Source organism: Rhinolophus hipposideros, assembly GCF_964194185.1.
Source record: "Rhinolophus hipposideros genome assembly, chromosome: 7".
NCBI classification, from domain to species: domain Eukaryota; kingdom Metazoa; phylum Chordata; class Mammalia; order Chiroptera; family Rhinolophidae; genus Rhinolophus; species Rhinolophus hipposideros.
This window is the reverse complement of record NC_138053.1, coordinates 36,986,868-37,012,385: the sequence shown is the minus strand read 5'-3', so window position 1 is coordinate 37,012,385 and position 25,518 is coordinate 36,986,868. Positions and strand designations below refer to the sequence as shown.

Sequence of the window (25,518 nt, the reverse complement as noted above, 5' to 3'; positions counted from 1 at the left end):
CGTTTGCCCATTTCATGTTAATGTGTGGTTCGTGATCCATAATTTATGGCACACTTTCAAACACACCTCTTAACCGTAGCTCACAGCCAACTGACTGCACCGAGCAAGCTGAAACTTGTCACACACTGTTACTAAAGTTAAACGTGCCACTTCCCGTGTTGAAGATCCCTGCCTTTCTGTTGGATGGCACTCGGCAGCAGCATTCACTGTATTTTGTGATCACAATGGAAAGGCTCCATATCACACATCACTTCTGGTACAGCAATTTCTGTCCAATAAAAACGTTACAGTGTGTCCTCATCTAACTTATTCACTGGATTTGGCACCGTGTGACTTCCGGCTCTTTCCCAGTCAAAATGACCACGAAAGGTAAAAGCTTTGAATGATTCAGGACCTCGAGGCAGCCACAACAGCGCAACTAAAGACACTCACGAAACTGGACTTCCAGAACGGCTTCAGAAAGTGGCAAGAATGGTGGGAAAAGTGTGTTCGAAGTGAGGGGAAGTATTTTGAGGGGGACTAATGGCAATGTGTTTTTTACTGTAATAAATATTTTTTATATGAACATTCACTGTATTGTTTGATCACATCTTGTACATGTGACATAGGCTACTATATTTCAAAATGCATTTGTGTATCTTATAATGCTGTTACAAATACTATCATTTGGGAGAAAAGGATTTATAGCTATATAAATTAAGAAAATTAAGACATGTATTATCAACTCCTGAATAATGCCTTGCAACTTTACCATGTGAGAAGCCAATAAATGTATTACTAGAACAGCAATTCTTGAACTTTTTGGTCTCAAAACCTGTTTACATTCATAAATTGTTGAGGAACACCAAATTGCTTTTGTTTACATGAGTGAGATCCATTGATAATACCTTATTAGAAATACTGAGAAATGTATAACATATTTATTAATTCATATGGTCGGGAGCCTCTAAGATGGCTACCAATGATCCTTAGCTCCTGGCATTCATGCCCTGGTGTAATCCCCTCCCTTTGAGGGTGGGCTGGATTTATTGACTCCTTTCCAAAAAAAAGAATACCTAAAATGATGGGATGTCACTTTCAAGATTAGGATACAAAAAGACTGGCTTCTGTCTTGCTTGTCTCCTCTCTTCCTTTCTTTCAATCTCTCTGAGGGAAGCTAGCTGCCAAGTTGTGAGTTGCCTATAGAAAGACGCATGTGACAGGATCTGATATATCTGGCTAACAGCAGCAAGGAATTGGGTCTCATCAATAGCCGGTAAGTGAGCTGAGCAGCAGCTCGTCACTCAGTCAAGCCTTACGAAAACTGCATCCCTACTGACACCTTAATCATAGCTTTGTGAGAGTCCCAGAGCCAGAGTTCTCAGTGACACTGCCCCTGAATTCCTAACCCACAGAAATGGTGAAATAATAAACGTTTACTGTTTTAAGTTGCTAAATTTGGTGGTAATTTGTTCCACAGCAATATATAATTAATACAAGTCATTTACAAATAACAATATTTTCTATGGAAAATAATGATGTTTTCTAAAATGAAAAATGTGAGTGATATTGTTCTCATTTTTTTCACATCTCTCCAATGTCTAATTTCATAGAAGACACCTGGTTTCTCACATCTGCTTCTGAATTTAATCTGTTGCAGTACATTGTTTTGATTGAAATACATACACTTGATGTAATACAGAATTGTACACCTGAAATCTATGTAATTTCACTAACAATGGTCACCCCAATACATTTAAAAAAAAAAGAAATACATAAACAAAATCCAGGCTTACACAGACATGTAGTTGTAAAAGGAAGAAGTATTTTAACAGTCTTTCCTGACAATTGTGGATATTTTTCTTTGCCTCTACACCAGCATTCAACAAGTGGTAGTTTCTTAAAGGGTAGTTGTCATGTAGAACCATATACCTTGTTAAATTAAAATGTATTGGTCTGTCTTGCACTTTGAATGGATCTTTTACTGACACATGAATTAATCATCTGGATAATATTGGTTCTTTGAGTTATGCCGATCTCCTATTGACACAATTCATTATACAACAACCTTCCTGCCCTACCCCCCCAAAACAAAACAAAACAAAAAAACCCCTTTGTTACTATCACCACTGCTCTTAGCAGAAAAGTCATTAAGTTTGGGGAAGCTATTGTATTAGTTATCTATTATTGCATAGCGAATTACTCCAAATTCAGCAACTTAAAACAACAAACTTTATTATCTCACCGTTCCTGTGGGGCAGGAATCCAGGAGTGTCTTAGCTGTGTGGTTCTGGCTCAGTGTCTTTCAAGAGGTTTCAGTGAAGCTGTTGGCTGCGCTGCAGTTATTTTAAGGCTCAACTCAGAGACATCTACTTCCCAAATCACTCACGCGCTGTTTGGCAGGCTTCAGAAGGTCCACTTCCAAGTTGACTCACACGGTTGCTTGCAAGCCTCAGGTCCTTGCCACGGAGGCCTCTCCATAGACTGCTGAGTCTCCTCACGATGTGACAGCTGACTTCCCTGTCCCAGGGCTACCTCACAACCTGGCTGCTTGTCCCAATGAAGAGTGATGAGAAAGAGAGAAAGCGAGAGACAAAGAGAGCGAGCGAGTGAGCGAGAGAGAGACAGAGAGAGAGAGAGAGAAGTAAGAAAGCCCATCCAAGACAGAAGCCACAGTCATTTTATAACCTAATCTCAGTATGACAGCTCATCACTTCAGCCATATTCTATTCACTAGAAACAGTATAGCCCACACTCAAGAGGTAGGCAACCAAGCTCCATCTCTTGAAAGGAGCTGTATCAAAAAATGTAGACATATCTACACAACCATTACAAGTTGTCAAGCCCATGGTGCCAGATGCAAGTTTTCCTAAGTTCTAATTTAAAACTCAAATTTATCATCGGCAATAAATACTGTCAGTTGTTTTCCTTGAAATGACAGGCTTACTTCTTTCACTTTTGAGAAACTATATTGTCAAACACTCAACTCTATATAACCACAGTTTCTCTGCTAATCATTCTTTCAGGTGAAAATGATATGCCATGAAAAAGGAAGCTAGTTCAGTGCACAGCCCAAAGAAGTATGCTATTGCTTTTCCTTGAGGCAATCATGTATTTCTGTATGCAGCAGGACGGCTTTCTGTATACTTCCTACTACATCACACAGAATATTAAAATGGTGTATACTCAATGGTTAATATCTTAAAAAATTAATCATTTTTACTGCTTCATCCAGGATATTCTTAAGTAAAACTGACTTTTTTGGTTGGTTGGTTGGTTGGTTGGTTGGTTATTTTTGGTATAGACTAGATTGCTCAGGACTTCTGACTGGGAAAATCATAGTAGGAGGAGGTAAATCAGGAAAAGCTACAAGGAAAAAAGGTGCATGTTGATACTGGCTGGGAATTACAGTTAGACTGTCAGAGGAGGAAAGGTGGGAAAGGAAAATAAGCAAAACCAGTGGGGCTGGCATGAGATGAGCATGTTATGGTCAAGAATAAAGAGAGGGAAGAGTAAGTTGGGAACATGCTGTGGACTTGATATGGGCATCTGTGAAGGCAATTGGCCCGGTATCCTCACAAAATAGACCCCATCCAAAGGGGCAATGTGAGAAAGGAGGACTGCTAGAATTCCAAGAGCTTCTCAGGATTGTTATCCAGCCAGCAGGAACTATTCACCACTCCTGAGTGCACCAATGCTAGTTACAACCATACAGTTAAGTAAGAGCTTTCCCCCATCTTACCTGTGCTCCTTCCCTCTTTAGTTCTGATGAGGGAGAAGGGGTACTGAGAAGAGGAAAAGCAGCTGACCACAGCTCCCTCTCTCCCCACCGCAGACTTCCAGGCCTGGAACAAAACTGAACTGAGAAAGAAAAGAAGTTTTAAATGGAACAAAATTAGAGTTTGGATTATTACACTGGCAGCAAGCATCACACTATAAAATCTACCTGAGATTTCACTGGAGTCGAGGTGGAGCACAGTGAGCTAGAACAAATTGACAGTGCAAGTTTGAGGGGCAGTGGGAGAAGAGATAGTTGCTTTCAGCTTCCACCCTACTGACTTCAACTTCTTTAATAAAGTGGTTCCAATAACTATTTATTGAACAGTTATTTTTGCCAGGCTGAGGTTCGGCCGGGCATGTTTCAGTGAATGGACAAGATGTATTAATATTTAGAACAATAGTGTTTTCAGAGTGATTGGAGCCAGGCTAACCTGAGTTCATATCCTAGCTCTGCTACTTAAGAAATGTGACACATTGTTAATCTCTTGTATTCTCAATTTCCTCATCCATAAAATGGAGATAAACAATGCCTACTTCATAGGGTGGTTGTAATGTACATAATGTATGTACATTAATCCAGTGCTGGGTACGTAGTGAACACTCAATAAATGGTAGCAATGATTATAATCATTATGGTCTTAGTAGTTTAGAAAAATTTACCAGACATTATTAGCACATGAGATAGACTGAAGGTGAATCAAGACCAGGAGCAGGGAGAAAAATTAGAAACACTGAGTAATTAAATGAGGTTATAGTGTAGTCATTGGAACAAAATAGAGGTGAAGGGACAAATATAAGGAGTATTTGAGAGGAAAACAAACAGAAGAGGTAACTGCTTAGCTGTAATATAATAAATAAAGGAAAAGGAAGCATCAATGCTTAAATTTTTTAAGCTTGGTTGGATGGGAGAATAGTAGAAATGGGAGAAATACAGACATTGGCAGAAAAAGCAAGTTGTGTGGGTAAGAATGGTGGGAAGAAGATGCTAGTTTTGTTTTGCTACATTTCAAACTTAGGTGATGGTGGAACTTCCAAGTGCAAATATTCAATGTTTGAAGTCATTTATTTATTCATTCATCCAATATTTCTTCAGAGCCTACGTGTCAGACACCAGGTTGGGCTCTAGCAAGAGCAATCTAATAAAGAGTTGGAGTTTAAATGAGACCTCTAGGTCAGACAAAACGATTTGGGGGCCTTTAACATGGAACTGGCCCCTGAAACCATGGATATTAATCAGTTTTCTAATGGATAGTGTCAAGAAGAGACCATTTCTGGGAATATTCACAGATAAGGAGACATAAGAAATGGGCAAATGGGTGAGCATTACACCAGGATCACATGTTGCAATTATTTTTATATTAAATTCTAACTATCTATAGTTTATAAATATTTAATTATGGTAAAGAGCAGTTTCATAGCAGCTATTCATAATTTTTAAACTTTTTATGTTGAAATAATTGTATTAGATTCACAGGAAGTTGCAAAAATAGTAGAGGTCCCATTTCTCCTTCCCCCAACTTCCTCCAGTGACTATATCTTACATAGATAGCTACAGCACAATATGAAAATGAGGAAATTGACATTGGTATAGTCCACTGACTTTATTCAGATTTTACAAATTTTACGTGTACTCTTTGTGTACACGTGTCTACAATTCTATGCCACGCTATTATATGTATGGACTCGTGTAATCTTTCATCTTTTAATTGTTAGTTTTTTTCTTTTTCCTGATGACAGTAATATGAACAATTCACACCACAGGAATTTCTTTAAGTATTGTTTTGAAGGTCACTGATACGCCCTACTGTTCAAGCAGCCAAATATAGCAAAGCTCATAAAGATTTTTAAAATATTTAATGAGCAAGGAACTTGTACATGTTTCACACTGTTGAATATATTGAGCCAGATTCTTCTGATTCCTTCACTGTTTCCCAAGTTGTTTATCAGTTAAATGTGAGTTATGATTTCCAACGTCCTTTATAACCTTGCAATTCTACAATTTTAGAATTCTAACTCCTATGTCACTAAGACTCTTGATATAAAGCAGAAACTTGTGGTTAATTCTTTTGAGTCAGGGTCAGTCCCTTACTTTATCAGGTCAGTAGCCAGTGGGGCACAATTAATCACTGCCTTATTGTATTATATTATAGTAAATAAAACCCTGTTAGCTTAAAGATTTTAACATAGTTTTCACAGGTTTTTTTCTTGTGGCTTCTTCCTCAAAAGGGCTTGCATATGTTAGGTAATGGGAGAATAAGGTAACAGTTGTTCCAACAAAAGTAATTTGTATTTTTTGAGTGAAAATATGCTACCCCATTACTTTTAGTAACAATTTAACTAAATCATCATGAACCATTTCTATTCTGGCAACATGCAACATATTAGCATTGCGTTTCATTCATACCTCATTAAATCAAAATTTGTGATACTCTGACCTGGCTAGACAAGGGGGAAGCTTTTCCTATTTAGAAAGAAAGTACTATTAGGCCAATTGCCAAGAAAATTTATATTTATAAACTGGGTCACTCTCCTACCCCCCCAAAAGAGATCTGTAATTAATTTCATTAAAATAATAAAAGCTTGTGCTTGGACAAACGTGTTAGTAGAAGATTCATGTAAGTGAGATCAGTATTAAAGTAAATATTTGCAGGCTGAGTAAACACCACATCTCAAAGCCATGAGATGTAGACTTTGTACAACAGTCACATTAGAAAGTTTCATAGACTTTCTATGGTTTACGTATAGATGGCAATACACTGCAATAGTAAAGTAACTTTCTAACTCAGCAATGCTCTAGAAAAAAATAACAGTGAACTAAAGCATTTTGTGGTGTTACTTTTACGGAACTAAAGTTAATGGAGTATATATTTAAATCCTTACAGGATTGTTCAGTAGCCTGTTTCATTTAACACTGTACTAGTTGTTCCATTTTATGATACCGAGATTCTTTCAAGGGAACACTTAAGAACACAGGGTACTTGGCTTTTAGTCAACAAAGTTGATAGAGAAACAAGAAAAACTTCTCTCCAAGAAGTATAAAACATGACACAGCAAAATCCATGTCTTTAAAAATAATTATGACAAAAAATATATATATATATATCTGTCAACTTATCTTCACATTTTGAGCAGAGAACCTTAGCCTGATCGGGGGCTCTAGATCTAGTTTGTTTTCATATTTAAGAATAAGTATCCCTTTTGGAAATAAACATCAATGGATGCAATGCCACGTGCTGCATCACGTAATGCATCTGAGCATCTGTGAGTTGGGGATATTCGGGCCTCCCTCCCTGAATTAGTGGCCCGTAGTGCCCAGCAAATCGTGGCAAATAAGTGTTTTTGAAGTGAGGGGCAGTATTTTGAGGGGGATTAATGGCAATGTGTCTTTTACTGTAATACACTTTTTAAATTTAAAGTATATGTTTTGATCACACCTCGGTATATGTGGCATTTCAGTATATATAACAGTGTTATGTGTATAAACATAAACATACACATGCCCTGTTGGTTCATTTCCCTGCTAATCCTGATGAATACAGTTGGTGACAAAACCAGCCCAGCTTACCCTTGGAGAGACTCAGTAGGGCAGGTACCAGGGGAGGGAAATATCCTGTCTCATTTTGCTCCCTCTGATCTGCACATTGAGTAAATGCAAGTAGAAGCTAGAAAGGAGAAGGAGACTATTGATTTAGTTCATATGGCTTCCCGGTATACAGAGCAGGGTGGAGAAGAGAGAAGAGTGCACCTGGATGGGCAGAGAAAAAGTTAAACTAATAAGACAAAGCTGGGAAATTATTACCATAAAATTCAGGGTGGGCACATCTAGAAGGATGAGATGGTAATGATCCAGAAGGGACCCATGGGTTGAGGATATCTTCTTAATCAGAATGGTGATTAAATGAATGTTTGCCTCATAATTATTCATTAAATTATACATTTTTTGTATATTTCATAATTTAAAAGTTTAAAGAAAACAATGCTGAACAACAAGAACTTGTTTAATATTTGAATTCTAGAAGTCATAATAATTTTCCAGGTAAGCACATTGGTAACCTTTAAACAAGTCTGTTTAAAGCATAAGAAATTTTGTTATAGATAAGCATACAAATCCTGACAAGTGAAAGAATTAAATAACTCATAACTAAAAGATATTTTCTTTAAAAAAAAAAAAAGTTGCTTCGAGCCAGGTGGGGAAGAAAGAATAGTAGCTAGAGTCTTAGACATGTTTCAATGCTGATAGTAAAGAGTAGACAGGTAAAAGTTGAAGACACAGGAGAAGAAAGGGGATGTAGGTGGAGTGCAGTCCCTCCACTGTCAAAGGGAAGCACACACAGCGATGCCAACAGGGTGACCCAGATGAGGGAATAAGATGAGGGAGACGTACTGCACTGTGGCTGAAGGAAAAAGAAAGGATGTATGTGGCTGCATATAAATTTGGCAGCTTAGTAGTGGGAAACTGAGGGAAGTTCTCCATTTGTTGCTTCCATTTTCTCTGCGACAGAAAACAGGAGAGGGGAGGCGATAGTAAAGTCAGAGACGGAGGACAGTGAGAAGGCTTGAAGTACGCTGACATCATGGAGCACCATGGACATATTGGGGTGGAGAGAAGAACAGGGAACCGTGTATGGGGGTGGGGGACGGAGGTGGCTAAATAACAGCAGCAGGAAAGATAAAGGGGAGTATAGACGCACTTGGTTTCAGCAGAAGATAAATTCTTCAGGAAGATGTAGGTTTAATGATCTGGCTCTCCCCCTCCACTCCAACTGGAATTCCAGGAGGTAAACCAGAAAGATTTGGCAGGAAGCAAAGCATGGGCAAACCTGGATAACCAGGATAAGTCATAGTTGGGCCTGTAATAAGGATATCACAGAGTGGGGCAGGTTAGGTTAAACTGGCTATAAAGTTTTCAGGAAGAATTTGCCCTAGAAATGTCCTGATATTGAGTTGGGGGTAGTATTGGTGGCCAAAATTCCCAGATTGGCTCTGGAAGACTCCAAGTTTTTAGGTCACTTCCTGATATGAGAATCTAGTAGTAAGAAAACCCATGTTCATTATAAGACAATTGTTTGCATACCTGTTCAGTGGGTTATAAGATTCCTGTGAAGCGCTGGGTTAAGACACATATTTAGAAGGCGGCTTTGTACACGTGGCTATTGGAAGATCTTCATGGCTAATTCCATCATGCAGATAGACATTAGTCTCTCCTATAAGGCTGAACCTGCCAATTAGAAGAGAAAACTTTAGAAAATGGATCGAGGCATAAACTGGCTTAACGTCGAAAATAATGTCTCTATGAAGAGTCAGTGCTGCCATAATTCTAATTAAAGTGTTTATATATGCAAAACATCCCTGGGATCAAAATGACCTGTACCTTAGGTGCTTAATAAATGTTTGTTGACCTGAAAAGATAATAACAGGCTTCTCATGTAGGCTTTCCTACAGAGAAAAGGTGTTGGCCACATATCATAGGTTTCTAGGCCCTTTGATAATACCCTTTCTCATTATAAATGAGCAAATTAGTATTCTACTTTACACACTGGCCTCTTGTGCATTGGGTTAGCACAAGCTTCGTCCCTTGAGCATGATCAACTCTGGGCATCCTGACAAAATAAAGTTTCTGGACTTGCAAAACCAAGGAATGAGCTCTGGAAAATGTGACTTGACTGAGGCAATGTCATCCTGAGGCCAGCCTAAGTAGCTCAGCCGGCCTCTCCCTATGACATTTCTAGCTCAGTTGTTTAGAATAGCAGCTCCATTTGACTCCTGCAGTAAAAATCTTTGAGACCATGATGGAGTTGGTGCCAAAACATTGTTGTAATCGTAGGTAATGCAAGAGGACTGAGTAATTTATTAGAAATCATAGTGAATTATAAAATACACTGGCAGAAAATGTCTCCTAATTCTAGAATCTAGCATGGGGAATTACTAACAGTATGCAATGTATCACTGTTCATGGGTAGTGACCTAGAAACAGACGTTCCATTTTAAAGCTACAGCTAGTGAGTTCTAAAATGCTTGTAACAAAACAAAGAAATGTAAATAAATTCTGCCTTTTTCTCTGTTTTGTTTTGTTTATATTATATTATATTTCATTGCTTCTTGTGTTATGCCAGGGTTGCACATTTCTGAATGTCTCATTCTCCTTGTTCATTGAATCATAGACTTTTCCCACAAATCTAAAAACTTAGACATAATGGTCAATAAAAGAAGGATTGTTTTCCAACATGGCAAACATTCCAATAACAATTACTGATTATTCTTTTGTTTCTCTTCATCTACAAAAAGATAGTTTATAACTAACCAGTTCAACAAAGTGTCTTTTTTTTGCCAGATTTCAATAGAAGAAAAGTTTTCTGGCCCATCAGAATTCCATAAATTCTCTTTAAGGTTTCCTAATTTCCATAGTAGTAAACCAAGGTATGTAGCTGTTGTCAAGTAACTTAATTCATATTTTTATATTAAATGAACAGGATATACTATGACTTAAAGGTAAAATTGAGAAGACTTAGAAAAAAAATCCTGGGTTTGCAGTGGGCAACTTATGCTGCTACCTGGGTAGGATGTTAGGGACAGGAATGTTGGCGGGGGGAGTTGTTCAGGTACCTCTCTTTTGGGGGATATTTCAGAGGAAAGTTTGAGCTCTGCTTGCCCCTGGGATTAGTCCAGAAGCACCTTTGCTTTGTTTTCCCTTCTTATCACTTCACTGAGAGAGGTATGAATGCCTTTTAGTGTGGATTGAATCGCCCTTGTCCCACCCTGGTCCTAACACTAGACAGAGACTGTAACATGAGAACATCCTGAGAAACACGTGGGAACAAGCCCCTTCATTAGTAGAAACTGTATCAGCCCTGTAGGAGGTGGGTAGTTATGGGTGGAAAAAGGCGTTTGGATCTGGCTACAGTCAAGAAAGAAACTGGTAGTATAGCTGGAGAGATAATAATAATTACCAAAGTCTAGATGTTTTAATTTGAAGGTGAAAGGAGAGAATTATCAATCAAAAATAATACTGATGTCCCAGATGAAGATTTTAAAAAGTGGAAATGGGCTCTAAAGAGGAGCATGGTGATCAGTGTCAGTAAGAATGTGCCCCAAGGGGATCTCTGGAGAAAGTGAGAAGCAGGAACAGGGGAAGAGAAAAGAATGTCCTTCAGATAAGCAAAAAAATGTAAATGTCTCAGCTAGGTGATTTGTTACAATGCCAAAAGGACGGTTCACCAAGGATACAAGCTGCCAACTTCATATTTAATGGTATCAGTTGGGCTCTCCTCCAAAAAAAAAAAAAAAGATCTGTAAGAAAATTTTAATTGTTATTCACTATAAAACAGAGTTTTAAACTGCAGACAGGATTATAGACTCAGAAGTGAAAAGTAAAAAGCAAGTCGAGAAAAATCAAAATCAAAAAAGTATTGTATGAGGGCAGAAGTCAGGTTAAGTGGCTTGCGATAGCTGTTGATGAAAAAGGAGAACATTTCAAAGCATGCTTGTGGAATGCCCCAGTTGGGATAATACCCAGTGAATGGCCACAGCAGAGACGCGTGGACGCAGAAAGTACAAGGAGTACAGAACACGGGGCAGACTTAAAAGGAATTTACCATTGTAAATGGCACGACTTTTAGTACATGTAAAACTAGAGCCAGATGACAGTAATATTGATAAAAATATGTTTTTTAATGTATTTAAGCTCTTCGAAAAGGTTTACCATCAAAGTATCACACCATTTAAATCTAACGTCCTATATGTCTATATGACTACAAATGGAAAACGTCCCAAAATATTATGCATAGATAAATGATATAATCAATAGTGCTTGATTATGATACTTGTATATATACTCATATTTTTCAAAGGCTAAATAACAGAGCAGGCATATTAAAGGCCAAACAACAAGATTTCTTTGAAATTCAACCCTTTGAAAAATACTGGTAGAAACAGGCAGTCCTGGTTGAAAGGAACATATGTTCCGGTATTTTAAGGTAACATTTTAACTGAAAAACAGAACAGTTGTTGGAAAACCATGATTGGGCACAATGATAGACGTGGGTGAATAACAAGTTCAAACAAACAAACAAGTGAACATTTTAGACCTCTTCTGAAAGAGCTTTAGGGTCATTGTATTCTGCACATGAATAACATTGTGGATTCTCACTTTAGCTTCTCCAAACAGAACTGAAGATATTGCAGCCTTGCAATTTAGAAGAAATCCCCAATTTAGAAGAGAACTATCACCTATTTCTCTGGGGAAAATCACCCAGGTAATAAAACAAAGTCAACTTTTCTTATCACTTAACTGTGTGGTTACAGACCTTGGGACATGGCTATGCTTAGGTTACTCTATATGAAGTACGTGCAAACTTGTTAGAGTAAAACAAAGAAAAAAAAAGTTAATCTTCAATTTTATGATGTTTGTGTAAATTTGCAAACTTTATCTCCCATTAGATTAGTTAGTACAATACAAATACATTTCTCACTGGGCTGACTTGCAGGCAAGTAGGTCTGCAGTTTATCTGTGTGGCCTTCTATCTCCTTCTTCCTTCCTCTCACAGCCTCCCTCGCCTCCAGCAGTCAGGCCAGGGTCCCTGTTCTGCTTCCTGGCCGCCCATGTCCTGCTAGGCATGCTCCCTAAATCTCAGCCCTAGGCTTCCAGACCAGTAGGTCTGCAAACTTTAGTGCTTGTTTTATTTTCTCTTTCAAGTACAGTTGACATTCACGTGATCTATAGAGGAGGATTGCTGAGGAAGGGCACCCAGGGTGTGTGTGTGTGTGTGTGTGTGTGTGTGTGTGTGTGTGTGTCAGTATGAGGGTGTGTACACCCTTATATGAGTGCTGCGCACGGTATCAGAAAGAATTTTGAGCATACCCCAATATCTTTATAAATTACATGCCGACATTATACATGCCTACAACACATTATGATTACAACAAAACATACTGACGTAGAAACTTTTCAACAGATGACATAAAGATGAAATAAATCATAGCTTAAACCATTTAAAAATGTATTAATAACACTACAAAAGACATTTTACTCTAAAATGTTATTGTTGATAAAGCTTTTTAGGGAGAACAATAACTAAATAGGGCCCATTATTTTTAAAGTCTTGATTTAACATTTTGTGATACCGCAATGCAGATGTCTGCTTTTGTGTTCAGTTTATTTGTAGGTTCTCTGAGAAGAGCTCAGAAAGATACGTGGATTTAAATGGAAGAACTATTTGATTAGCTGGGTTATTTGCTAAGTCATGACACTTATTTTTCAGTCCCATCACTCATTATACAAAGATTTTGGTTGAAATCTAATGAATACATTTTCCTCTTGTCTACTGTTACTCATTTGTTCCTGCAAACTAATTCGAAGATGTTGTATGATTTTATATTTTTAACAATATGGCTTCAAAATCCATAGAAATTTTATTTAGAAAATGTTTAGGTTGGTTTAAACATCCTGTCAGAGTTGTTACAGGCTACATGCATTATTTTCAATCACAAAAATGACATAACAAAGGAAACATTACCGAGTAGACATCACCATATCATCGTGGGTAAAGGCCTAGACCTTGGAACCAATGGTCTAAGTTGGAAACCCAGCTCCTCTACTCACTACTGGTGCAGTTGTGGGCAATTACTTAGCCTCTTCATGCCTTGCTTTTCTCTCCTGTATATAAGGTAGTAATAGAACGTACTCACTAGGGTCATTAGGAGAATTAAATAAGTCAATATTTGTAAAGATTTAATATAATATCTGGCATATAGTAAGTATATTTAAGTATGTAGAGGATTATGGGGAGATTTCTTATGCCCTGAAGAGTAATCATTAAAATCATTTTCAAAATCAGTTGGGTATTATTTACCAAAGCAGGACATACACATATCCTGTGACCTAGCATAACCACCAAGAAACTGTATTTTAAAACAGGAATAGTCCTAGAAGCTTTCTTTGTTAATAGGCAAAAACTAGAACTAACTTACAAGTCCATGTCCATTTACAATGGAATGGATAAATGAATCGTTGCATGCCTAGCCATTGAATGCTATTTAGCACTAAAAAGAAATGAAAGGAACAAGTCACAGCTACATCAATATGGATACATCTTAAAAAGGGTGATGAGAATAAGAACCAAGACAAAAGAGTATATACATTATCACGCCTCTTACATAAAGTTTGGAGTGAAGTACAACCAAACTATTAGCTTAGGCACGCACATATAGGTAGTAAAACTATGAGGAAAAATAAATAATCGTCACAAAAATAAGGCTCACGTTTATCTCTGAGAAAAAGAAGAGGACTGCAACTGAAGATGTGTGTACGTGTGTGGGTGTGTCAGCACCCTTATATGGGTGCTGATAACGCTCCATTGTCTGACTTGGGAGATGTTTAGAAATGTTTATCTTATAATTATTTAACTTATGTACATAAGTATGATGTACTTTTCTGTACGTGTGTTATATCTCACGAAGAACCAATGTTTTAAAACCTGCTATATACGTTTTGTTGTCACAAAAGTAACCACATTGATAACATTCTATATAGTTGTGTATTCTGGCTCCAACTACTTTGCTGGAATAACTGCCTGTGAGATACACTGTGAATGAATCTCATATGGCTGCTCTCACTGTAACCTTAGCTTGGTCTCCTTTTATATATGTGTGTGTGTGTGTGTGTGTGTGTGTGTGTGTGTATACATATATATATATATACACATATATATACACATATAATACATATATATACACATATAAAACGGTTTTTATTTTTCAAGTCAATTATTGTTTGAAATATTGAAAGATGTATTAGAGAATGGATGTCTTCTCTACTATAGCTTTCCTCTAATGGCTCACAAAAAATACATTTGAAAATGTATTTCATTATTGAAACACAATCTAGTAAATAGCACACTGAAAAAGAATCTATTAAATAACCTAACGTGAGACATATTAAAAACATCTGTGCTTTCAGTTTAACCTTATCGTAAACTTCCCACACTGTGTAACTTGTCCTAATACCTGTGTCTTTGGGTCTTGAGAAATGTTTTATACACCTATTCTTAAGGTATTTGCTGTCAAAAGAATGCAGTTGTTTTTTTTCCATTTGTCTTTCATGTATATTTCAGACATTTTTATCTTGGCAAGAAAAAGAACTGTTTTCCCAATTGTACGTTGCTTTTTGACTTTCATTTAAAAAAAATCTCAGAAGAGGCTTTTTAGCATTTATAATTGGTGAGTTTTCTTTAAGTATTAGCTTGAATAGTACTTTACTTAAATATCCTAGAAATATTGTTGATTTTTATTTTCATGTTTGGATGTCTAGTTTTTAAATGGCTAGCTAATTGTGATCTGTGCAGAATATTGTTATCTATTAACTATAGTAATGCACTTAGAGTGAGGTTGGTTAGCAAAAGTTGGTGTAAATTCATACTTAAAACAGTGTTCTTTATAATTTCAATTATTATGGCCAACTTATTGTCAGATCTGATTAGCCATTAGCTTTTCACCTTCCAGTGAGGCTCCCAAATGGTGTCAGAAATGTCAGCTCAGCCAATTGTGTTTGCCTGTTCTTACATTATTAACACTATCTCCATTGGTCCATGCTGCAAGTTAGTTACTTAAATATCATCTGTAAATCCACTTAGATACAGAAACTGCAACATGTGGCAATATGTTCAAAGTGAAAAAAGGATAGAGCCCTTCCTCCTCCGCTCGGTGCTGTGCTCCCACCCACTCCCGAGAACACCAGGTGCCTGCTTACTTATGGACCAAGTCCGGGTGTCAGTATCAAACCTCACATTAAATATTAGTAAAGCTTAATTTCTTTCCCTCTTTTTGGAGAGATACACACACACAAATATATAGAAGTTCAAATACCTTATTCTGGAATTTCATGGGTCATCTTCTGCACCCCACTTTGGAGATCTTTGTTCTAGATAAGTAGTCTTAAATTTTTCTTTTTAACATTAGAAACCCTCTTTTTAATGGAAATGAATATGAAACTTTTAATATTTTTTTTTAAAGAATGCAGTAAGATTTCTCTGATTGACTTTGAGATAGGAAGTTGAGGCTCAGCCCTCTGGGCATTTTTCTCCCCCACCTCTGTAGGTGGGCTTGAAGATTCCTCTGTGGAAATCTAGTTTCTTTGAAACACAACTGTAAAAATCTTCGGCCAAGCCTAGCTCTTCAGACCTGCCCTTACCAACACTTGCTTCTTCTCTAATTATTAAGAAACCACAGTGTTTTTCAAGGGCTGGCTTATTAATATTCACCATCTGGGGACCAATAAGAGCTCACGGATTATGTGGATACAGGTTAGCCATAGGTGGCTACATGTTATCTGAGGATGAGAACATCTATCAAGGTGAATATGCAATGGTAGCATTTCAGCCATGAAAATAGGAAAACGTATTGTTTGGGCTGGAGGCTCTTCCTTCGTGTGTTCCCCAGTAAACTTGTGGTTGGAGGACATATGATAATCCAATTTGTTACACCTTAGTTAAAAAAAAGTGATAATAATGCTACTAATGAGGGAAACTACAAATAATAAAAACCCAATAAAACTTGGAAATAATTATAAAAAGTCTTAAGCTAATTATGAAAAGAATCATTAAGATATCAGGAGATGGACCATCTGTGATATTGTATTACCCAAGATGAGTAAGACAAACTGCTGTAATAATTGACCCCAAAATGTCTGGCTTAACTCAATTAAAAAAGATCTATTTTCTCACTCATAATGCATTGCTGTGAGGAGGCTCTGCTGTAACCAGTTATTCAGGGACCCAGGCTTCTTCCCCACTGCAGACTAACAAATTCAAATACATGATGTCAAGGCTGACCCGGCTCAATCCAGTTGGTAGAGGTAAAGATAAGAGAGTGGTGAAGGCACACCTTTTAACAGCTCAGCAGGGATCATGTTCCACTGATGAGAACTAATGCGGCCTACCTACATGCAACAATTTTAGAAAATGTGGTTTAGCTCATAGATGCTAGAAGATAAAATGGGTTTTGGTCAGCATCTGGCTGGGCTTTGTCCTACCTACAGAGGTTGGTCTAGGGTTTCCCGATCTGTAACTTGAATACCACCAGGTCTGCCTTTGCAAATCTCTTGGGAAGCTTCAACCACTCTCTTTTCTGCCTGCTATAATAGGAATCTACGTGCCAGCACTAATTTCAGCTCTTGCTGTTCCCAGAACAAGCCATGATCTTCCATGTCTCTACACCTTTGCATGTGATTTGCATATGATGTCAGTCCATTCTTTCCCGTACTCCTTCCCTACCAACCTCCTCTTCCTCCAAATCTATCAGGCTCTTCCTCATCTTTGAAGACCTAAGCCAATGATTACTTCTTCTATGAACTTCTCTGATGATACAGAAGGCACAGATCTCTTCTTAATGGTCATTGGACTGTATCCCTTTACTTTGTACCTACCTCTATTACTAGATTCATTAGCCTGTGTTATAATTATTTAAGGAAGCAGTATGTTTTCAAAAGGATCTGGTGCATTAATATTCACAATATAGTGAACATTAATAGTAGATTTAGCTTCTCAAGGATAAGGACTGAGCCTTGTGTATATTAATTAGCATCTCGCATGCCTACTCAGCACAGGTCTAGCTGCCATACTCAATAACTGAGGAAAAATACCCATGCTGTCTCCCTCCCTTCCCAGTTTCCCTCTCTCATTCTCTTTTTGGTATTGTAGTAAAAAACACATAACATAAAATTTACCATCTTTACATTACAGTAGTATTAACTGTATGCAACTTGTTTGCAACAGTTCTCTAGAATTTTGTCATCTTGCAAAATGAAACTGTACTCTGAACAGCTCCCCATTTTCCCCTCCCCTCAGTTCCTGGTAACCACCATTATGCTTTCTGTTTCTAAGAGTTCGACTCTTTGAGTTACCTCATAGAAGTGGAAAACTGCAGTATTTGTCTTTTTGTGACTGGCTAATTTCACTTAACATAATGCCCTAAAGATTCACTCATGTTGGAACATATAACAGGTTTTCCTTCTTTTTCAAGGCTGAATATTTCATCGTATGTATATACCATAGTTTCTTTATTCATTCAGCCATTACATGTCTTTGGTTTTGACTTATGGTGACTGGAGGGGACCAAGAGAAAATATATTTTCTTTTGACACAAGAGAAAAAGTGATCCTGTACTCTTAAATATTTCAGGATGACTTCGGTTCTGGGGACCGAAAGAGAAATTATACTAAGTGCAAAGGGACATTCGATTTTTTTAAAAATCAGCGACTACAGAAAGAATGCCTCCTGTCATACGCTATTTGAGCATAAGAAACAATAACACTACTTTCACCTGAGCAACAAGGGCCCATAATAAAAAGCTGTTGACATTCCCAAGGCCTCTTACCCTAGTCCTTTCACTGCCATATTCAGTACCTCCTGTTTCATACCCTCATAATAGCTCTGTTGAGAAAAGCAGCAGCAAATTTTTAAAGTAAGGCAAAATAAATGAATAAAGGGATAAACAAGAACTCTTTCAACACAGATCACTTGTTAAGAATTTTCCTGTTTATGGAGAAGCTGAGCCCAGAGCAACCTCTGGCCCTTCTTGGTATTAGTGGATTCCAGTGTTCATTAGCATTGAGGAAGTTTGAGGCCCTTTAGGAACGTTCACAGCCTTTACTTCAGTACATTTTCATGAAGGAATCTGAAGTATCCTTGCATGAGCAGGAACATTATTTCTGCAGTTGTCCGAGGAGCTATTATGAAACATATAGCCATCATGCGTACTGAAAAAAATCTCCAAGTAAAGTAGCATTTAGCTTGTAAAGGCGTTAAATACCTCATGCATAACTTCTGTTTAAAACCATCACACTAAGAACCCGGTACTTAAAATCCTGCAGTTTTGGGTGAAATATGCCAAATATAGCTTGAAATTGTAAATAATACCCCCTTCTCCCAGAGCAAGGTTAGCAAGTTGGTGTGTGAACAAAGAGCCCTTTCTGCACCAGCCTGAATGTTGCCTTTTTTCCTCTGTCTCACAAGCATGATTTTAAACAGCTGTAGTGCATGTTGACAAATGACAAAGCGGCAGACGTAGTAAAACACTTTCGGTCAAGGCCAACGGGGCGGGGGGGGGCGGGATGGGGGCTGCAGGAGCGGCCAACGGGCTTGAATCCCTCGCTTCACTAACCTCCTTTTTCCAGTCTTTAGCGAGCGGGGGCCTCACCGCCCCACCCCCCTTTCCCTGGCTCTGGTTACAGCCTTTCGAGTTGAACAAACTTGCTGCAGGCGGATTGGAGACCGGGAGCTCTCCGGCTTGGGCGTTGTGTTTATTAATTTATACTCGGCGGCGCTCCGCGCGGGCCGCTCCTTTGTGTCCGGCCGCCGCGTCCGGGGCTCCGGGGCCTGGGCGGGGAGCGCGCCCCCCGGACCCCCCGGCGGCACGTGCTGCGGCCGCCCGCCCCCCCGCCCCGCGCGCCCCCCCCGCCCCGCCCGCCGGGGGCGGAGGCCCGGCTGGCCTCCCGAGCCGCCTCCGGCCGGGAGGAGGAGCAGCGCCGCAGCGGCCGAAGGCGACAGCTGGCGGCCGAGGGAGCGCGCGCACAGGGGCCGCAGCGCCCCCGACTCCCCGGCAGCGGCGGCCGGGATGAGCCCGGGCGCCTCCTGAGGGCCCGCAGCGCGCTCGCCGGGACTCGCACGCCCCCCGCCCTCGCCGCTCGCTCGGGCCCGCGCTGCGGGGGCCGCGCCGCGGGGGAGGCGCGGGCGGGCGGGGGCCGCGGCCAGGGATGAGCTGATTGCGGCGAAATACGCCGCCGAAGGGCCCGAGAGGCCGCGAGGAGCCGCCTTTCTCCGCGTCGCCGCCCTGCCCTTGGATTGGAGACCATGTATGTACGCGTCGCGGTCCTGCCATTGTCTCGACCCCGGCGCGCGTGGCGCGCCCCTGGACGAGGGGCTGCAGCCCACGCGCGGCCCCCCGCCCCTCCTGGTGGGGTCGCCGCGCTCCCCGCGCTCAGCACGCGCCTCTCCTCCCCCTCGCCCTCCTCTCTCGCGCAGGTCCATCCACATAGTGGCGCTGGGGAACGAGGGGGACTCGTTCCACCAGGACAATCGGCCGTCGGGGCTCATCCGCACTTACCTGGGGAGAAGCCCGCTGGTCTCCGGCGACGAAAGCAGCTTGTTGCTGAACGCCAGCAGCACGGTCGCGCGTCCCGTGTTCACCGAGTATCAGGCCAGCGCGTTCGGGAACGTCAAGCTGGTGGTCCACGACTGTCCCGTCTGGGTAAGGGGCTGCAGCTGCTCTGGGACCAGGCCGACGGAACTTTCCTTTGTATTTCCCCTTCTCCCCCACCCTTTCCCCCCTGTCATGAATGTGAAGTGTCCGGGCCACCTGGGTGGAGTTTTCGAACATTTTTGATCAAGTCTGTGGTTCTTTGTTTCATCGGGCGGAGAGCACACTCTTAGAAGGCGAACAGCCCCAGTGGGAAAGGGGAGCGCTTACACTTCACGACTGTGGTTTTTTTCTTGGTAGACACGCTGACAGTTGAATATGCCAACCCCAAGGGACGGGGTCACTAAGTTTCACCGGCAGAGAGCAGTGTTATTTTTTATGCCGACGCTTTGGGTGATAGTGTAATATTAGTGTTCTAAAAATAAAGCCCTCCGAAAGCTCAACACAGGCAAAAATACATTTCCCTGGGACAGTTCAGAAATAGGACCCCTGGAAAGGAGAGGGAAAGACGGGGACCGAGAATGAATTTTAAAGAACTCATTTGTATTACTGTCTGCCTTTGAAATGTCTAAGTTAGTGTTTTGAATTTTAATAGTGTAGATACTCTTGATATATTAGGCATTTGTTTTTAGTGATTCATAAGTCAGAAATGATATTACTAATACAGCTTGGGATTTTAAATGCTTTAAAATTTGCATTAGTTCACAGAAATTGTAATGAAGTCAATAAATTCTAGTCTGATTCTTGAGTGTTTGATAAAAGGCGAGAGGATTCTATTGCCTGACACATATAAATGTTTTCAGTACACAATAACATCCTATTTTGAATGTTTTCATTTAATCTTATTTGAAAATGTCTGATTCTTTACTGGTATTGGAATAATATTGCTGCTAAAGATTGTATTTTGTAACAGAAGAAAGTTTAGTGTTTGAAAAAGAAAATACAAATTATGTGAGATATTACATTTAAACAGCAATAGGGGCTATAGGACACTAATACACCTTTCTAAAGAAATGTATAGAATGTACACAGAAAATTTTCTTATGCAAATAAATTTCTATATGATGGAAGGAAAAGATCACGTGCCCAAATAAATTTTCAGTCAAAGGAAATTTATGTTAATAGGCTAAAATAAATGAAAAACAGGCCTTCTAATAACAGGGATGCTATTAAACTGGTTATGACAGTGATGATGCTGATTATAAGAAGCATTGATAGAGAATTTATTGGCTGGAGTCCATGCAAACAAATGAAACACTTCTTTTAACTTTGGTCATTTCATTGTGATAGATCTTAAAGTCTAGAAACTTATTGGTTCTACACAAAGTTGAACATTGACTGAATAGAGGAAATAATAGTAGGCAAAAAAAAACTGAATTAGGATGTTAGGATTCCTTTTTACATTTTTTTCTTTGAGCTGTTTTTAACTCTTTCTCCTTTATGTTGTTCATTTAGCAAAATGCAATGCTTGTGATCCGGTATATTGTAGTAAATGAATCTTCCAAATGGATTAAAATAAGCCTATAGTTTGGATTTTTGCCATGTACTGATTATTATGTTTTAATGCTAATCACCTTTTGTTTGGTTAAACTCTAGCCCTATTTAAGGCATTGAGTTTATAACCCAGGATAATTTTTCTAGGTTATAATGGCCTTCAGACATAGAATACATTTGTAGAGTTACTCTTTATAAGGTGCTTCTCTTGGTGGTAAGTAAAAGCCATCCGAGATATTAAAGTTGATTGTATTCATCAGCTGATATTTGGCATGTACTGAATCAGAATATTAAATATAGCAGAGCAGATAGAGCACGGGTTTTGATATCAAAAGGGCCTGATTTCAGATCCCTACATTTCCACTTAGTGGCTGTGTTCCTTGGTAAGTCATTTGTCCTCTTTTAGCCTTATTTTCCCTATGTATAAAATAAACTAATAATCCCTGCTTCCTAGAGCTGTGCTGAAGAATAAATGAGGTAGTATACATAAAGTTTTTATATAGAGGCTGGCATGTAATAGGTACTCAGTAAGTGGTAGCTGCTATAATAACAGAATATTTGTTACAACTTTAGTATAGCCATGTGTCACTTATGCTAAGCAAAAGTAAACTTTTTTCACATACCATTCAAGACTTACACAAATACAGTACATTGAGGTGGCAGTGTTAGTACTACTTAGTAGGCTTGTATTTGCAGCCCCACAGTCATGTAGAATAAAATTGTTGTTTTGTTGTAAAAATTCACATTATTTTTTTAAAAGATGAGTTTTATTCTCCTAATGTGGCTCCAAGCCTTGTGTTGCATAACCTCCTAGAGGAAATCCTGGAACTGATTTAAAAGGGGTGGGAGAATTTGATTTCCTTCATACTATTTCTAGAAACCAGTGGAGCATTTTCTCTTTGACATAGTTTGAGAAGAAATGTGATGTTGTTTCCTTGGAATTGGAATAAGATAATTGTGTTTCTCTTTTCTAGTTTTCTTCTGTAGATCTGTAGCCTCACTCTGGATCCTTGCCATATATAGTTGTCACTTTTAAAATAAATGTGCTTCAAATTCATTTTATGTAGCTCATTATTTAGTATGTCTCTCTCAAACCTACTCCTTTTTTTGTGCAATTATATTATTATTTCATTTCTAGAGCTTTTCCTGTTTACCAAAAATATTGCACAAGAAGCAGTGAGGTAATGTATGCACAGGGTTTGAAACTTTTATTTGTATTGAAAATAAAATTATTTTTAAGTTATTAAAAATTATTTTAAAATTATTTTAGCACCACAGTGTTAATGATGCCCAGACCCATTTTCTCATGACATTTTCCCTTAAATGTTTCCTTCTCCCCTTCCCCCATACACTTCTCCAGTAACTCTGGAATTTCGAACTATTTGGAATGCAAAGAGCAGTTACTTTTGATTTGTTCTCTCAGAGTTAAATAAATGGCTCCTTAATATTGCTTCCACTTATGTTTAGTTGTTGTAACCCATTCCTCTGAAGTTGTCCTTTTTCTTTGTTATACTTATACACCGTGTTATACTTGTATACTTTGAACTTGAATACTATTAACTGATACAGTTGGAACTGAATGGGTTTTGTGGTTGGGGATTTGGAAATTAGTCTAGAGCTCTTCTGGGATGCTTTCACATTTCCTTGATCTGTGCCCCACTTCACTTCTCCCTGCTCTTACATCCTCTGCTAAGTGCAAGACTTTGCACTTTATCTTCCCATAGTTTGCTCTTTTTTTGTTGTTGTTCTTTCAATCTTCGTTTAAAAATGCTCTGTCCATCCTACTTTCAGTAGGGTATTCATATCTAAAAATTTTGTAATTCTTGTTACTCTGAGTGTACTTGTAGGAAATGGGTGGGTTGGGAAGATACGGGGAATTGGGAAAGGCTTTGCTGGGCCTGGGGAGGTACTAGTGAAAAGAGGCTCTCTCTGCAAAAGGGCATTGCTGTATAACACTTCTCCAGAATATTCCATCATAGGATAAAAACTCTGTCATATGCACACATATCTTGATTGATTGATTCAAACACTATTGATCCTATTTTAGACTCATATTTCAACATGTAAACTTTCATAGCTCCATGGTTTTTGTAACCATTAGCCACATCTAGCTGTGTTACTTTCTTTTTGGGGGAGGGGTAGGGTGGTATGTGTTCCAATAAGTCTTTATTCACAAAAAACAGGCATTGGGCCAGATTTGCCTGCATAGCTATTTTCTAAATTTAGTTTTATTACGTCCTAGAAATACATACTAAAGGCCACGTAAAAGGGCAAATAATAATAATAGTTAACGAGACTATGAGTAGAAAGCAACTTACGAGTATTTAGCAGTGATATTAAGATACTTAAAGATATTTTCCTTATACCATTATTCACAAACTTTTTGAAAAAATTATTTTTTGGTATTAAAGTACTAAATTTTAAGGAGTAGGATGCCCTAACAAATTGCTTTTGGCCCCAATTCTAAATATAAATATTATTAACTGTAGTCCAAAAGTAAAGATTTCAAAACCAGAAAGATTTATATGAGCAAAATACATGAATTGCAAATATATTTCTTACCATGTAAGCACCCTATAATACACAGTATCTTTTTGTTGGGGCACCCCCCTGTGTACATGATGTACATACTCTATGTATGCAGTGCTGTCCACAGCTTTAGTTATCATAAAGTTGAAAAGTATATATGAATTTTGAAAATATGGATGAAATATATGGAACTCCACAGAATTCACAGTGTATTACAATTCCAAACACTGAACAATTCTGCAGTGTCTAACTGGGTCATGGAAAATCCTTTGATACTTCCTTACTCATACTGATGCTTTTGTATCTAATGTATAGTGTTACGTTTTTTAAATTGTTAGGTGATTAAAAATAAGGCATAATTTTGAAACAAAATGCTTAGTTTTAAATACGAATATTGAAAGACGTTGTTTATTTCATCAGACTCTCAGGAATTCTCTAGACCCTCTATGTAGCCACTATATAGTTGTCTAGGCTAAATGAATAAATAAAAAGGAAAAAAAATAGAATTAGTAGACTTCAAACATTTTAAATTTTATGTAGTTACCTTTGTAAAATAAAATTCTTTTTATGGATTTCCAAAAGTTAAAATTTCCAAAAAGTTAAAAAATTTAAACTAATATAGTTTATTTTATGATTGATTTGAAGATAAAGATTTCTCTTTGCATTTTGATTTAGGACATTTTTGACAGTGATTGGTACACCTCTCGAAATCTAATTGGCGGCGCTGACATCATTGTGATCAAATACAATGTGAATGACAAGTTTTCATTCCACGAAGTGAAGGATAATTATATTCCGGTGATAAAAAGAGCATTAAATTCAGTCCCAGTAATCATTGCTGCTGTTGGTACCAGACAAAATGGTAAGTATTTAATTTTCTTTTTTTTAATGAGAGTGCAGGTACCAAATTAATTTCAATAGAACTAAGTTTATTAATGATTAATACGGTGTATTTTGTTAAAAGAAAGCAAAATAACTGTGGATTCAAATGCCATCTGTTATTTCTTCATCATTGGATAGGATAACAAGGTATTAAACTATTGCAAACTTCTGCTGTGATTATGATGGTTACAATTTTGTCTTCTAAATTGTTCTTCTACAGAAGTAACTGTTTTCTTTGGACATAGGAAAGGTATTAGGTGATGCAGGGCCCTGGAAAACTGTTTCTGACAATCTAAGGCCTGTCTATTTGGGAAAGGTTGATTGTCCACATAAGGATGGGGGTTTGGGAGCAGGGTTTTTATTTATTTATTTTATTTTTTAATTTTTTATTTTATTTTATTTTTTGGGGGGAGCAGGGTTTTTAGATAGATAGCGATGAGTGAGCTGAATGCGCTGACGACAGTACCTAAGAGGAAGGCTTGCTTACTCCGTAGCTGATGGATTAAGTTGGTTCAGTTTCAGGAGTTGCTGGTATACATATTATTGTCAAATATCTCAGGGCCATCTCAAAATGCATTGGGTGGTATTTTAAAGTTCTTTTGAGTGGTATGTCCTCAGTAAAGCTTCCTATAACATTTTAATTTTATTCATTCATCATCATCATCA

The 25,518-nt window shown here is 38.5% G+C and overlaps 1 protein-coding gene and 1 long non-coding RNA gene across 4 annotated transcripts in view; one reads left to right on the top strand and one right to left on the bottom strand.

The window, feature by feature from the left end:
* Positions 1 to 1,606: 1,606 nt before the first annotated feature.
* LOC308499526 lies at positions 1,607 to 19,156 on the bottom strand. The gene is made up of 4 exons (XR_013993603.1): positions 18,913 to 19,156; positions 8,834 to 8,977; positions 3,722 to 3,840; positions 1,607 to 2,526 (listed from the first exon to the last, which is right to left on the bottom strand). It is a non-coding gene; the product is annotated as an uncharacterized lncRNA (long non-coding RNA).
* Positions 19,157 to 19,222: 66 nt separating this feature from the next.
* Positions 19,223 to 25,518, top strand: part of RHOBTB3 (Rho related BTB domain containing 3) — a 78,575-nt gene continuing 72,279 nt past the window's right edge. For all 3 annotated transcript variants that reach the window (XM_081053084.1, XM_081053082.1, XM_081053083.1), the window contains exons 1-3: positions 19,223 to 19,603; positions 19,773 to 19,998; positions 24,646 to 24,832. In XM_081053084.1, the coding sequence (XP_080909210.1) occupies positions 19,602 to 19,603; positions 19,773 to 19,998; positions 24,646 to 24,832 (415 nt within the window). In that variant the 5' untranslated portion in view covers positions 19,223 to 19,601. The remainder of the gene's footprint in view (positions 19,604 to 19,772; positions 19,999 to 24,645; positions 24,833 to 25,518) is intronic.